The sequence below is a fragment of the Euleptes europaea genome, chromosome 2 (genome assembly GCF_029931775.1).
Source record: "Euleptes europaea isolate rEulEur1 chromosome 2, rEulEur1.hap1, whole genome shotgun sequence".
Classification (NCBI taxonomy): domain Eukaryota; kingdom Metazoa; phylum Chordata; class Lepidosauria; order Squamata; family Sphaerodactylidae; genus Euleptes; species Euleptes europaea.
This window is the reverse complement of record NC_079313.1, coordinates 81,352,588-81,368,304: the sequence shown is the minus strand read 5'-3', so window position 1 is coordinate 81,368,304 and position 15,717 is coordinate 81,352,588. Positions and strand designations below refer to the sequence as shown.

General features: G+C 46.3%; 1 protein-coding gene across 2 annotated transcripts in view; it reads left to right on the top strand.

The window, feature by feature from the left end:
• AMPD2 (adenosine monophosphate deaminase 2) overlaps positions 1 to 15,494 on the top strand; it is a 53,062-nt gene extending 37,568 nt beyond the window's left edge. For both annotated transcript variants that reach the window (XM_056867556.1, XM_056867555.1), the window contains 11 exons: positions 362 to 451; positions 1,088 to 1,217; positions 2,243 to 2,437; positions 2,857 to 2,988; positions 4,279 to 4,442; positions 7,383 to 7,509; positions 7,830 to 7,993; positions 8,315 to 8,435; positions 9,102 to 9,275; positions 13,730 to 13,840; positions 15,188 to 15,494. In XM_056867556.1, coding sequence (XP_056723534.1) covers positions 362 to 451; positions 1,088 to 1,217; positions 2,243 to 2,437; positions 2,857 to 2,988; positions 4,279 to 4,442; positions 7,383 to 7,509; positions 7,830 to 7,993; positions 8,315 to 8,435; positions 9,102 to 9,275; positions 13,730 to 13,840; positions 15,188 to 15,403 — 1,624 coding nt within the window. In that variant the 3' untranslated portion in view covers positions 15,404 to 15,494. The remainder of the gene's footprint in view (positions 1 to 361; positions 452 to 1,087; positions 1,218 to 2,242; positions 2,438 to 2,856; positions 2,989 to 4,278; positions 4,443 to 7,382; positions 7,510 to 7,829; positions 7,994 to 8,314; positions 8,436 to 9,101; positions 9,276 to 13,729; positions 13,841 to 15,187) is intronic.
• Positions 15,495 to 15,717: the final 223 nt, after the last annotated feature.

Below are 15,717 nucleotides of genomic sequence, written 5' to 3'. Positions count from 1 at the left end.
TTTGGCCCGAGGTTACCCAGTGAGCTTCCATAGCAGAGTGGGGATTTGAACCTGGGTCTCCCAAGTCCTAGTCTGACATTCTAGTCACTGTACCCTGCTGGCTCTCAAACTTGTATTCAGAGCATTGTGTTTGTCAGTGTTCTGTTGAGCTAAAACTGTCGGCAGTAGTTTCCTCCCACCCAGTCTAGCCAGTTACTTAGAGAACATTCTCTGGTGCTGCTAGCCAGGCTGGTCTTGGCTCTACATCTCCTGTCCTACAGGCAGTGACCCTTAAGCCCATGTCTGGATGCCATTTGTTTCTGTGCTCCACTTGGTGTTCATTCTTTCAGTCTTATTTGGTCTATTGCTTTATTTCTTAAAGAACCACAGAACTGGACTTACCTTATCCTGACCTGCAGGAGTTCGTTGCCGATATGAACGTCCTAATGGCCCTGATCATCAACGGTCCTATGTAAGAGATGCAGTTTTCCCTACTTCCTTCCTTCATCCATCTGTGAAAGAGCCAGGCTTACACGACCCTTTCTTCCAGTGGCATTTCTGCTAAATCTGGTCATGCTCATATTCTAGCCGCATGAATGATGCTTCTGGTATCTGTCATGTAGAACTCGTTTCCATAGTAACACGTGGAGGGATAGATCTGCTGGCATCTGCTGACCACGACAGTTGATAGTATAAACATCGTGTCGAAACCGAGACGCAGTATACAGTGCTGACTGAGATGCCAGGAATGAATGGGGATGGATTATGCTTTGCTTTTGCATTTCTCTGTAGCATGTGGCTGGTCATTTTTAATAACAATGTTGAGCTTGATGGACCATTAGTCAGATCTGTCTAGGCAGTTTTGTATGGTCTGATACTGTTGATCTGCTAGTTCCCATCTTCTGCCTTTGGGAATCAGCACTTAGCTGCTCTCATTCCCCTAAACTCCCTTAGGAAAGGCGAGTTATGACTTGATTGCACGGAACCGAGTTAGCTGCAGGGGGTGGATCTGGAACTTGGGTTTTCTGATTTGCAGTGGTGGCTGCTTTGCCACCAGAGGCTCCGAGCAGAGCGGAGCTTAACCTGTTCCCTTTTCACACCGGGCCAGAAAATCCTTCTGCTACCGACGGCTGCAATACCTGAGTTCAAAATTCCAGATGCACGTCCTGCTCAATGAGATGAAAGAGCTGGCAGCCCAGAAGAAGGTGCCCCACCGTGATTTCTACAATATCCGGAAGGTATTAGCACTGTGTGTTGGAGGAGTGTGTCTGTAGTTACCCTTTGCGCTAAAACGAGATCTGAAAATTCCAGTAGTTGTTGCATGGTGGTCCGTCACTGAGATTCGAGCGGTACTTTTGCCCTCTGAACTACCTAAGGCAGAGAAGCAGATCAGGTGGAGTCACAAACTTACATTTCCTGTGGCAGTGTATCTTTGAAGGCTTTTTATATATTGATTTTTTGCACCGAGGGAGGCTAATTGTTGAGTCTGCCAGTCAGTCATGGTAGCAAGAATCTTGTAGATGTTCAATAATAATCTATATAAGGCTTTTAAACTATTCAGTGCTCCTATAACAGTTAGTAATCCTTAAACAAGACTGGGTCTAGAGACCAAGTCCTATGAGGAAAGGTTTGTATCAACCTTTGAGGAAAGGTTGAAGGAGCTGGGTATGTTTAGCCTGAAGAGAAGACCAAGAGGTGATATTATAACCATCTTCAAGTACTTGAAGTGCTGTCATATAGAGGATGGTGCTGAGTTGTTTTCTGTTGCCCCAGAAGGTCGGACCAGAACCAGCAGATTGAAATTAAATCAGAAGAGTTTCTGTCTAAACATTAGGAAGAACTTTCTAACAATTAGAGTGGTTCCTCAGTGGAACAGGCTTCCTTGGGAGGTTTTTAAGCAGAGGCTTAGATGGCCATCTGCCAGCAATGCTGATTCTGTGACCTTCAGCAGATGATGATAAGAAGGGCATCTTGGCCATCTTCTGGGCATGGAGTAGGGGTCATGGGGTGTGGGGGGGAGGTAGTTGTGAATTTCCTGCATTATGCAGGGGGTTAGACTAGATGACCCTTTTGGTCCCTCCCAACTCTTTGATTCTGTGATTCAACAGCACTTTACAGTAAGTCAACATTATCTCAATGTTGTAGATTGGGAGGGGGTTTGTCTCCAAGGCATTCTTGTAAGTTCATGGCAGCAGGGACATTTTAACTGGTGACCCCCTGGCTCCACCCTTTTAGCCACCGTGCGTCTCCATCTCTTGTGCAGGTAGACACTCACATCCATGCGTCATCCTGCATGAACCAGAAGCATCTGTTGCGCTTCATCAAGCGGGCCATGAAGAAACACTTGGAAGAAATCGTCCACGTGGAGAAGGGCAAGGAGCAAACTCTTAAGGAGGTCTTTGAGACCATGAATCTCACGGCCTACGACCTCAGTGTGGACACTCTTGACGTCCATGCGGTATGTGTTTGGCAAGGCTATCAGAGGCTGCTAATTTTAGTTGGTTACAAAATGTTTTCACGGTCCTGTGAAATTAATATAGACTGAACGGCAACCTTTTTTTGGCACAATGTCATGCTGGATAATAGCTGTCACCTATTTCATATGAGGAATGATAGTTCTTGGTTCTCTCTTTCTGTTCAGCTGTGATCATGTTACTGGTATTTACTACTTGCACAGGTGATCCCATGCAAAAATTCAGTTTCCATTTCCCCGTGTTGATACAAAGGACAGAACACCTGGTGGTGATTTTCGCACAGAAAAAGGTTTGCACTAGAAGGGTTACAAAAGGTGGAGGAAAAGAGAGTTGGAATCCCAGGTCTTGGTAATTATAGCTGTTTAACTATGATGAACTTGTTTGCTGCCTTCTCCTTTAATAGGACCGCAACACCTTCCATCGCTTTGACAAGTTCAACGCCAAATACAACCCCATTGGAGAGTCTATCCTCCGTGAAATATTCATCAAGACAGACAATCGAGTCTCAGGGAAATACTTTGCCCATATCATCAAGGTGAGGGCAGCTTGGAAGCTCTGTTTATGGCCACAGTTTTGAATAAGCTTTGCAAACTCAGGTATCTTCCTCTGTTCTGTTTTTGAGGAAAGCTATGGTTTTGTCATCTATGCTGGCCTCCCCACCCTTCTCCCTGTATTATTGAATTGATGGGGGGCTCTGGTTGCTTGCAGGCCCCGCCACGATGCCTGTAATTTTTTTCTATGAGTACCATCTGTGGTTTTAACTTTATTTTAATTGTTAAATTATTTATCATTATTATGTAGTCTGTTGAGATTTTACTGTACCTTTTGTTTTATTGCATCTATTATATGATGTGAGCCGCCCTGAGCCCGGCCTTGGCCAGGGAGTGAGGGCGGGATAAAAAACCAAATGAATAAATAAATAAAATGCATGGGGCATGGGGCATGCAGATCAGGTTGGGTAATCAGTCAAGTCAAGAAACTGTAGGGTAGGAGTTGTACGGGTCACATCTTACTTCAAGAAACTTGATTCACAGCTTTTGCCAGACCCTTTATTTGTTCATGAAGGCATTTCTATACTACTTTTCCCCCCTAAAGCCCCCAAAGCAACTTACCAACATTTTCAGAACAAAGCTTCTTAAACGATGTCATGTAAACAATCCAGACAACAAACACATTCTGGGCAGGTCCTGAATCACAGGGTTGGCTGTTGTAGGCCCCCGGTTGGGAGCCTGAGTCCGAGAGCTCTTTGGCTGATGCCCAAGGGCTCATACCTCTGTCCACACCCACACTTTTATACCTGCCAGCAGGAAGGAGACCAGCGCTCATGTAGGTTTTATGCAGCTGGCGAGATGCTTGCAAAAACTTCCTTTACTTCCACTTCTTCCTTGTGTCCAGAGTTTTTCTCACAACTACAAGGTCCTGAAACTTAGGCATGTGGCTTTTCTTTTAAAAAGGAGAGCTCACGTTCCTGGTCTACCAGAATCTAGTTTTAATGTTTGTGCAATATATTCACCTTTGCCTCCTTTATTCCCAAGTCATAGGATCTTCCTTCTTCCTTCTTTCTTCCACTAGACTTAGGAGTGACTGATAGAAGGCCATCAAGGGGCAGGTGGGAAGCCAAAAGAAAAGGATTTTGGGCAGATGGTTTCAGGTTCTTGTCTGCTTTGTGATAGCATCCTAGTGAGTTCATGTCAGAGTGCATGTGTGTGTTTTTCCTTCTGTAGCCTAGGAGAACAGGCTTGCCTTTTCCGCCTTCCTTTCTGATCTTGTCCATCTCCAGAGAAGCTGTGTGGCTGAGGCTAACAAATCCTTTCTTGTCTGGCAGGAGGTGATGTCCGACCTGGAGGAGAGCAAGTATCAGAATGCAGAGCTGCGCCTCTCCATCTACGGCCGTTCTCGGGATGAGTGGGACAAGCTGGCCAAGTGGGCTGTGCGCCACAAAGTGCATTCCAACAATGTGCGCTGGCTGGTACAGGTGCCACGTCTGTTGTGAGTACCACTTCCCAATATTCCAGGAATGAGAGCAGATCTGTAAGAGGCCGGGCCCTAGAAGGCTGTTGCTCTGATCTACAGCCTCGTTTTTCTGAAAGTCTTTATTTATTTGTAGTTCGCTTTTCTCACTGAGACGCAAGGTGGATGACGCAATGTAAATCAATGCACTTAATGGGATGATAACATGCAGTAAGTAACGTAATAGGACTAGGAATTGCAGACATTTGAAATGGAGCTGTTAGCTCAACAAAAGTATAAGTATTAAGCAATAGTGTGTTAAACAATGCAGTATATGGTATTGTGTCAGTAGCACTATTTAGCACTATTTCCTTTAGAAGAAGAAGAGTTGGTTTTTATATGCCGACTTTCTTTACCACTTAAGGCAGAATCAAACCGGCTTATAATCACCTTCTCTTCCCCTCCCCACAACAGACACCCTGTGAGGTAGATGAGGCTGAGAGAGTTCTGAGAAAACTGTGACTAGCACAAGGTCACCCAGCTGGCTTCATGTGTAGGAGTGGGGAAACCAACCTAATTTGCCAGATTAGCCTCCGCCGCTCATGTGGAGGAGTGGGGAATCGAACCTGGTTCTAGAGTCCACCTCTCCAAACCACTGCCCTTAACCACTACACCACACTGGTTCTCAAAAATGTCATCTTGAACTATTCTGTTTTATATAATTTGTGAAATGCCAGGAATGTGGGAGCCTTGCTGACCTCTTGAGGCACCCTGTTCCACTGGGGGAGGGGGGAGGGTGTCACTACAGAGAAGGGGCACCTGTACAGGCAGTTGCCCATCAATAGGGTACGCTTGCAGAAGGCCCTGCTCCGATGAACGAGGTTGTCACAGCGGGACACAGGTGGAGTGGTCTTGCAGATATGAGGGTCCAAGGCCATGAAGGGCTTTATATGAGATAGCCAGTACCTTAAATTGAGCCCATTAACTGATGGGCAGCCAATGCAGTGCCTGCAGAATGGGTGTAATATGCGTACTCCGCCTAGATCCTGGTAATTAAGCGGCAGCATTCTGCACCAACTGGAGTCTCCTAAAGAAGACAACAGTATTATTTTCTTCTATATGATTATAATAAAATAACTACTTTTATGTAGCATAGGAAGGGAATTGACAAATACTGGCTGCTTAGACAGCTGCTGCCAGTACAAAGACAAATGTGAGAAATAAAAACTAGCCTGGTGTGTGTGTGTGTGCGCGCGCGTGTGTGCGTGTGTTCTCCGTTTCTTTTCTGTGTGTGTTTGAGCAGCCAAGGAGATAGGTCAGGCAGATGAAAAGCATACAGAATTGTTGACTCTGCTGTCTCCAGGATCCTGGTGTCTCCACGATCAGAGGCGTCTTGTTTGAGGACTTCCTAGAGGCACCTGGTTGGCCACTGTGTGAACTGACTGCTGGACTTGATGGGCCTTGGACTGATCCAGCATGGCCTTTCTTTTGTTATGTTCTTATATGAAGCTGACTTGACCCATATCAGACCACTGGTCCCTCTAGCTCAGTATTGTCAGTTCTCCCTGCCTAAGAAAGGGAGAGGTCTTTCCCAGACCTGCTGCTCAAGATCCTTTAATTGAAGTCACTGGGGATTAAACCTCAGACTTTAGTGCGTGCTCTAGTACTGAGCTATGGCCCTTTCTTTCATTGAGTGGATATTTCTTGGAGTAAATATGCTTGTGACCCCAGCCCAGCAGAGGAGCATGCTTGAAGGCTTAGCTGCTCAGATGTATTTCCAACACAGCTTGCAAGCACTGCTTATGTGCTCCAAGCTGGACACCTGTTTCACTTGCTGGGGAAAATATTTATGAAAGCATCTTTTCCTAGTTGTCCTGCACCAAAACAAAACACACACCCAAATGCAGCAGCTTTCCTCAATTTTTCAGGTTGTGGTTAGAAGGCAAGGAGGTTTGTTGATGAGTTTGTAGAGCTAAATATGTGGAGATATTTAGAGGGCCCCGAAGGGCAGCTTGAATAAGCCCACGATTTTGTAAAAGAAGGCTGTGAAGGGAAGACAGGCCATATGTGATTTGAGTTATGGGTGGATTCCGATTAGAAGCATCCAATGTAATGGCTGCTTTGGATAGCAACAATTGCACTGTGCAGTGTTTCTTCATTTTAAAACCAGCAAGCAAACATGTTGAGAATATACTGAGGAAAAATAAAATCACCAGGTGTAAGGAAAATCTCAAATGCCCACATTAAAAGAGATCAGTAACAGTACCTGAGAAGATGCTGTACCCTTCCTCTCTTCTTCCATTTCAAAAAGGGGGAGAAAGATACGTATTTATTGAAGTCCAGCAGGTGTGTCTGGCAGGAGCAGACTCGGAAGTGAAAGTGGCCCCGGAGCAAGCCGAACTGAGTGGCCCCCTGCTGTTCTACAAGCCAGCCCTGCAGGGCCACTCGGTTCAGTGGAGCTGACAAGCAGGCATTAGTTCACCTATTGTATCACACCCCCAGTGGGAAACAGTGCCGAAGGAGGCCATTTGGGAGGTGATGCCAGTTGCTGATGAGGGGGTCTCAGCCAAGTGGCTGCTAAAACATGGGCAGAGTTGCTGGGGTTTTGGGTCTTCTTGCTCCTAGCCACCAGCAGACCCACTGGGGGCCATAGCCCACTGGGAAATTTCCCAGTAATTTAAGTGGACAGTCCGCCCCTGGTGTGAGGCTTGCATAAGTTTGACATAGGTGAGATTTGAAGGGGGACTTCCTGGCTCCCTAGTTTGGTCTCGAGCTCACTATGCTACCTCTGCTCGGAGAGCCTTTTATATGAAATGTCTCACTGTTGCATTGAACATGGCTGCCCGTAGGGTAGTGCAAAGAAACAGGGATTCAGTTGCCAAAGAACCTTGGGGATCAGACGATGGTTACATGGAGCACAGTGATAGCCCTGTGTTTTAGGATCCAGGGTGGGTCCTCATGTGTATCTGTTCCCGACAGTGATGTGTACAAGACCAAGAAGCAGTTGGCAAACTTCCAAGAGATGCTGGAGAACATTTTCTTGCCCCTCTTTGAAGCTACTATCCATCCTGCCAGCCACCCAGAGTTGCATCTCTTCTTGGAGCATGTAAGTAGCAAGACTTGCAAGGCATGCCAGCTTTTCTGGTGATGCCAAAGAGACGGCTGGTAAAGTCTCTATATCTGGGCAGGATGACAGTTATCCAGGGCTTGTGAGCATCCTGATCTTGGTATTAACTTTGGCCAGACAGAACACCTTCAGGCAACAGGTCTTCTGTCCTGGCTTTAGACCCTTTGATCTTAGTGAAGTAATTGACTCGGCTGCTCTTCCTGACTGGAGTCTTTGATGAGTAACACTTGGAATAACATAAAGCGTTTTCCACACGGGATGAGAGAAGTCATGAGCCTTTTGCTTTTTTTCCCTGGCAGGTGGATGGCTTTGACAGTGTGGACGATGAGTCGAAGCCAGAGCACCACATCTTTAACCTGGACATCCCCTTGCCTGGGAACTGGACGGAAGAAGACAACCCACCTTATTCCTATTACCTTTATTACACATATGCCAATATGGTCGTGCTCAACCATTTGCGCAGGTAGGTGATGAGCTCTCCTCTTACCTTCCTTCCTCAATTTCCTGTTTTCCTGAGACACCAGAGTGGCACCGTGGTCCCCGGTAACTTCTCAGGCTCTGAGTGATTACTTCTTGAGCCCGGACTCTTTAGAAGCCTGGTGATAGTGTTGCACAAGGACATATCAGTCTTGATGCCCAGGGCCCTCCATGTCTGGCTGCTCCTAGGTTCTGCATTAATTTCACATTTGTTATTGGGACTCCAGTCTCTTTCCATCAACGCAGCTAATTTTATGCTCCTATACAGTGACACTGAGCTATGTTCTCTGCCGCCCTTTCTCTCTAGGAAGAGAGGCTTCCATACGTTTGTGTTGCGACCCCACTGTGGAGAGGCAGGGCCCATCCATCATCTGGTATCAGCTTTCATGCTGTCGGAGAACATATCACATGGCCTACTGCTCCGCAAGGTGAGAGAGAAGCTGATAGCGGCACACATGCATACAAGAGCTGTGGACATCCACATACATGGAAAACTGCTGGATTTTGCAGGATGAGGGCTGGGTTGGTTTTTTCATTAAAGGAGGTACTGTGATGGTTGTGACACTAGGTATCTGACAGGAATCCAGGCAGAGGGTCGAGAAAAATGTGCACAGAAGGCAGTTTGTAAGAAGTCTTGCCCTGAATAATCTGATCATGTATTAGATAGAGCCCCGTGGCGCAATACTGCAGTCACAACTCTGCTCACAACCTGAGTTCAAACCCGACGGAAGTCAATTTCAGGTAGCCGGCTTAAGGTTGGCTCAGCCTTCCATCCTTCCGAGGTCGATAAAATGAGTACCCAGCTTGCTGGGGATAAAGTGTAGATGACTGGGGAAGGCAATGGGAAAACACCCCGTAAACATAGTCTGCCTAGTAAATGTTGTGATGTGATGTCACCTCATGGGTCAGTAATGACCTGGTGCTTGCATAGGGGACAACCTGTTCCTTTTTTTTTGGGGGGGGGGATAGTGCTGTATCACAAAGAGATTTCTACTCCTTCTGGCCTTGCTGGAGGAGAGAAGGTCAATGTTTTTGTTGCTATTCCCTCTGTGCCAAGCATTTGCAGGTCTTCCTAACTCCAACTTTGTCCACAGGCACCTGTTCTGCAGTACCTCTACTACCTGGCCCAGATTGGCATTGCCATGTCTCCTCTTAGCAATAACAGCCTGTTCTTGAGCTACCACCGTAATCCGCTGCCAGAGTACCTCTCACGGGGCCTCATGGTCTCCCTGTCCACAGATGACCCCTTGCAGTTCCACTTCACCAAGGTGAGTGTGACAGTAGCCAAGGCCAAGCAGGGCTGTAGCCCACAAGGGAAGAGGTCGCTTGCAAGGTCCTGCATGGGTGTGTGAGAATCTGGGAGAGAGAAAGCATGAATTGTGTGTGTAGCTAGAATGGAAGAATCTGGAAGTTTGGCTTTGAGAGCATGCTCTCTAAAGGTCAGGAGTCATGGCATGGGAGATATAAGCTGTCCTTCATTCCCCGGCCAACCTCTGGAATTGCAAAACTATTCTAGCCGTTATAAGCAAAGTGTACTTCTAGAGACGGAGATCTAACTTTCCAAATTGCTTAGGAATTTAGAGTTTAAGGAAAACCATTAAGGAAAGAATGCATGTTCTTGGTTTACCATGGCACTCTGTAAAAAGGCACGCTTAATTTGGAATCTGCATTAGCTATATGGAGTTAATACTATACTTCATGAACGAGAACTCCGATCCTCTTGTTCTGTCATTGCAGTGCGAATTGGCTGATCATGCAAACACAGCTTACCTTTTTTGAGCATCCATGGTGTAAGAGGCTGTGGTGTGGGGTAGGAAGTAAAACCACACGTTGGGATATATTTTTTAAATTAACAGTCAGTGAGGGGTAGAATACCCCAAATTGCCAGCTGGTACCTAGCTGGATCCAGATACTGGATTGAAGATTGGTTTTTTTTTCCCAACTGGCAGCTCCTCCTAAAGCCAGCTTAACATAGGAGTGTTTTTCCCCCCAGGTGACCCAGTTGTGTGGGTCTCTCTTGACTTGCTTTCCAGACGTATGTTCTCCATATCAGTCAGTTGCTTCATGTTCTAGATCTCTGCCTTGAGGACTGAGGCCATTGCCTTATGGGAAAGTTCAGAGTATCTTCTTTCTGTTGTACATAAATGTAGTCTTCCATTTAAGTACACAACATTGTATGTCGCACCTGTCCGCTATTTCTGTACATTGGGAGACCTTTCAACACCTATTCAGAGTGAATGTTGATGGCATAAATCATGCCATCTAGTGGCCGTATAGTCAGTTGTTTGAGCTAACTTCAGCCCTTAGTTGCAGCAGCTGAACTTAGAGCAAAAATGAATAAATGGAGTAAAGTTTGGACTTCATCCTTCAGGGATAGTCTTGGTGAGCTAGGATAGAGCTGAATTGCAGTTACGGTACAGCCTGGTAGCTTCTGAACCCGGCCTTCAGTGTGCAGGTCAAAAAACCCCACACAATGGAACCAGGTATTTTTGTACAAACCCAGGGAAAGCCCCAGTTTTGCAGAAAAATCCCGAACATTTTTTTCTAAACATTTGGGGGACTTACAAAAATCCAAACCCTAGAAGCACTGTCTGGGTTTGCATAAACAGTGTAAAGAAAAAAGTAGCAGCCAAGATCTTGCAACACTATGTTGTAAGATGTTGGCTGTAATTTTGGGCAGTATAGCAGCTCCATTAAATTTAGTACTAGATGCACTTGAAAAAAATTCGTGTTTTTCAGATTTTGGGAATAATTTTCATAGTGGTATTCCAGAGTATTTGGGTCCCTATTACTGTTCTGGGATTTTGATTCTTTTTTTTGGGGGGGTGCAATTCCAAAATTTTTGAGACTTGTTATTTCCTGTGGAGGATTCTTTCCAGGGAACTGTAATGTCTAATTTTCAAGCAAATTATATCAGAATTTCAGGGAACATAGTCTTGCCTGTCTCCTAAAGACAGCCCCCATTGGATCAAGGGGTCCAAATCTATGGGCCCCTGAACAAGATGTCCCCAGCCATGCTACGTCACTCCTTGTTTCCTAGGGGGAAAATATTCCATGGTTTCTTCATGGCAGAGAGGCCAATAGCCGAACACATAAGAGGCCAATAGCCAAACACTGGCCCAAAGCCTCCAAATACAAAACAGAACCAGCAGGTCAATGAGCACCAACATTAAACCAGTGAATCTCAGCAGAACTACAGGCCATGTGGCAAGTCCAACACAACCAGTGTTAAATCAGAGAATCCAAGCCAAAGCAATTGAAACAAAAACTGCTATTGCAAGGGCAACAGAACCAATGTCAAACAAGAGAATCAAAGTCAGAACAGCCAGCAAGATCTGGAAAGACACTGACTGACACAGACATACCCACATACACTAACATCTTTTCCCCAAGGAAGGTTGCAGAAAGCAAGAGGGGGGAGGGGTTTTGGGGGCTCGGATTACTACTCTATGAAGTCTGCAGCCTATACTGTCACTGGCTGACAGGAGGAGCCTCAGGAACTGCAGCTGCCATTCGTCAGTGGTGCTCCTGTTCCCTCCCACCCCTGTAAAGAAGAAACACAGCACCAATACAGCATGCATGAGCTTCAACTTTATGTGGGTTCTGCTTGTTTTAATTGTGACACCCATTTCCTGTCCTAAAATCTCTTGTTCCAACGACGTTTGTGTTGTTGTTTTAATGAGGGTGGCAAGGGCAACATTTTTGGCCTTATATTTATTTACTTTCTACGCAGAATTGTGCTGAAAGGTGCTCTGCTGCCCCCCCTTCCCCAACATTCCCTCCCATGCAGCCCATAGCTAGGGTTCAGTTGAAGGGAATGTTTTTAGAACAAAGCGTGGAGTAAGGATTTTATGTAGTGCCAATCAAATAGGGCAACTTCCCTTCTGTTTCTTTTTACTTCTGAGCTTTAAGTTCCAGGGCTAGGTAGTTTAAGAGAGGCAAGCTGATCTTCAGGAAGACCAAATTACTGAACCTTCCAGGGGAGGGGACGTGAGCAGTGTGAGGCTTGGAAGGCCTCTTCATTGCACCACCCCAGCCAGAAGAAGGCTGGTGGTGGAAGACTGCTGTGAGGAAGACCTTCCACACAGATGAGGATAAAGCTGCAGCCCTCCCCTCCGCCCTACTACTGTTCTGCTTAGCCTTTCTCCCCTGGGACCCCACTACACTCTCCTCCTATTGTTTATTCTGTTCTCCTGGCCTACTTCACCAAAAGTAAGTTAACTATTACACTAGGCTACACAGCACAGTCTCAGCACCAATTCGTCTGCTATTGAACCTGCCTCACTAACCTGCGGCCTTGACTTTTTCTGTCTACCTGTCCTCCTGAGCACTAACCTGTAGTTGCCTTTTTTCCCACACAACCTTTCCTTTTGTAAAACTATACCTAGGCTTGCTCCAGTTGAATTCTTTCTTTAAAAAATACATGCTTCTGACTTCCTAGATTAAAAGCTGACTAATTTTTTGTAACTACAACCTATGGTTGAAGTTTGGTATTCTCTCTAATAACCTGCATGCATTTTCCAATTCTACAAGTGAAGCCTAATTCTCCCCCCATCAAACTAATCCCTAGTCTTTCTGAAAACCTGACTTCAAGTTGTTGTTTTTTGAAGACTACAAGGTCAAGCTAAACCTTATTTTTTTAACCGCATGGCTTCAATTGTCTTAAAGCCTTGGTCAGCCTAATATTTTTTTTAAAAAAGTAAACCCTATGCTCAATTGATTTTTTAAAAAAACGCTTGCCTTTAAAAAAAAATCCTAGCCACAGCCTATTTATTTTTATATGAGAACAGTTAACCCTAAGCTGAAGTGTTTTGTTCTTTAAAATACCTAAAGCCTTGCCTACAGTTAACCAGAATTTTTATTCAGAATTTACTGCAGCTTTTTTATCCTCTTTGCCCATGCTCAGAGAGCCCTGGAGGGCTGTGAGAGAATCCTCATGATTGGGCAGACAGTTCTAGTGCTCCCTGTAATGTCTGGTCCCATTGCCCGGGAGAGCTGCCTGCCTTTCCCCTCCCTGTCCAGGAAGCCTGTTAAATTGAAGAATTCACAGGCCTTGGGAGCCTTAGAGTCCCTGCCCTGGATGTTCCCAATTATTTCCAGAAATTACTGACACTCCAAGAATCCCAAATATTGCTCTGGATATATATTTGAACCAGAAATATCCAACTCTGCATCCCTATAGCTAGAATGAGCAGCAATAGAGGTGACCGCTCGTGGAAGGGGGGCAGGGCAGAGAAGAAGCCAGGTGGGTAGGGGGAGAGAGAGCTAGCAAGTGGGAAGGGAAGAAGGTGGGTGGCAGGGCAGCCATCACTAAATGAAAAGTGCAGAGAAGAAGCTGGGAGGAGGAGGAGCAGGGCTGGGCTGCTGCTTTCTTTCTTTCTCCAACCCCCGCCCAGGAGAGAGGATGGGCAAGCAGCTGGGGGTGGGAGGAGGTGGCAGTGGTAGCCCCCCCCCATTCCTTGCAGGCCCCTCTTGTATTGATTGTTCATGTCTTGCAGCTCTGTTAGCCACTTAACTGTTCTCCCAATTTATCTAGTGGAGAGAAATCACAGTGGTTCAGACGGGTGTCTCACACACTCAGCTTGTAGCACTTACCTCCGTCGCATGTTTGTGCAGCGAAATTCCTGAACCTAATTCAGTGGCCTATTTTACTGCTAGCTAGTGCTCTGCATGCATGCACCTGCAGTAGCCCCTTATACTGAGCTGACAACATCTCTTACAGGAGCCCCTGATGGAAGAGTACAGCATTGCCACCCAGGTGTGGAAACTCAGCTCCTGTGACATGTGTGAACTTGCGCGAAACAGTGTGCTCATGAGCGGCTTCTCCCACAAGGTAAAACTGGACCTTTTCTGAAACGTGAGAGGTCATGCCTTTACATCTCACTGGCTGTACCAATTAGGGGAGGAGCTGTGGCTCAGTGGTAGAGCATCTGCTCGGCATGCAGAAGGTCCCAGGTTCAATCCCCGGCATCTCCAGTTAAAGGGACTAGGCAGGTTAGGTGATGTGAAAGACCTCTGTCTGAGACCCTGGAGAGCCCCTGCCGGTCTGAGTAGACAATACTGACTTTGATGGACCAAGGGTCTGATTCAGTATAAGGCAGCTTCATGTGTTCTGCCTTCCTCTCCCACCTTAGCGTTCTTCAGCTCAGAATGTGAAGGACCTGTGTAGTTTGGTGCATCTTCCCTGAACTTATCAGCTTCTGAAAATTATTGTGTTTTTACACTGTTGCATGGACATGAATATGATTCTTTTGTGTCCTTCTGAGCACTTCTATATTTATAAAATGACAACTTAGAATTTGTTTAAATGCGGTGGGGAGAGAGACAGGGCTCCGAGAGAATGTGTTCCCCAAGCCCAGTTCTCAGTCCTACAATCCTTTCACCCTCACTGCCAGAAAGGTCCTTGGGTGCAGGAAAAGGGAGCCTGCAGGTGACCTTGAACTCCAAAAGGGTCAGGGCAGGAGGGAGAAGTATAAGCTTGGAAGATGCAGGCCAGAGGGTGTGCCTTGTCCAAACCCAGGAGGCGCATTATCAGTGCAGCCCTATGCAGAGTTACTCCAGTTTCACTTCATTAATTTCAGAGGGCTTAGGCTGTAATAACTGCATAACTCTAGCATAGCACAGTCAGTAGATGTGTAATTCAATTTCAGATTTTTGCCCCCCCTCAGAAAGTGTTTTTTAAGGGCAAAGGCAAAATGCTGGATGTTCTCCAGAGTACCCATGTGGAATATCTTGGTCCCACATAATAGTTCTGCTGCAGGGAGATGGCATCGATATCTTCTTTTTAAAAAAGAAAGAGGCAGATGGGTATTCTTCTACTTGATAGCCACAGAGCATCCAAACAATTATTTTAGAAAGAAATTGACATAAATGGAGAAGGAAGGATTTCTCATATGAACGGAAGAGAACTTTCTGGGGCTGGGCATTTTTGTTTAGTTAAAAACATTTAGCATCTCCAAGGTGGGAAGCAAGCAAACATTAATACCAGCCATTAAAAATACCATTTAGCATCTCCAAGGTGGGAAGCAAGCAAACATTAATACCAGCCTTAAAAACAGAACACACATACCACGAGCTTTTCAAGGGCTTCATGAGTGCTCTGGCCGTTGGAACAGTTCAGCTGGGAGTGCACATAGCGACACGTCCTGGCCATGGATTAGTTTTTGTCTTTGCGTCCCAGGTGAAGAGCTACTGGCTGGGACCCAACTACTGGAAGGAGGGGCCAGAAGGCAACGATATCCGGCGCACCAACGTGCCAGACATCCGGGTGGCCTACCGCTCCGAGACACTGTGCCAGGAGCTGACCCTCATCACGCAGGCTGTGCAGACGGAGGAACTGGAGACTATCCAGGAGGAAGACCCTCTGACCATGAGCTCCAGCCTGGGCGCTCGCTAAAGGACGCCGGTTTACAATCTCCCACTCTGACCCTCTACGGCCTGCCGAGATGGGGCTATCCCAGAGCATGAAGGGACCCTGGCTACCTCCCTTCCCCCACGGAGCTTTTAAATTTGCTGATTCTCTCTCTCCCCCCCCTCCCCCAAGCATAGTGTTACCTTCCGTATCTCTTGGAAAGGGATTTCTGTTTTGTTTGCACATGGTAACCTGCTGGGGCATGTTGGATCGTGTCTGGAATGTAGCTTGGGATGGGGGAGAGGAAGAGAGAATCCTGCACACTGGATTGGAGAGCTGTAGCACTGCTGTTGATAAAT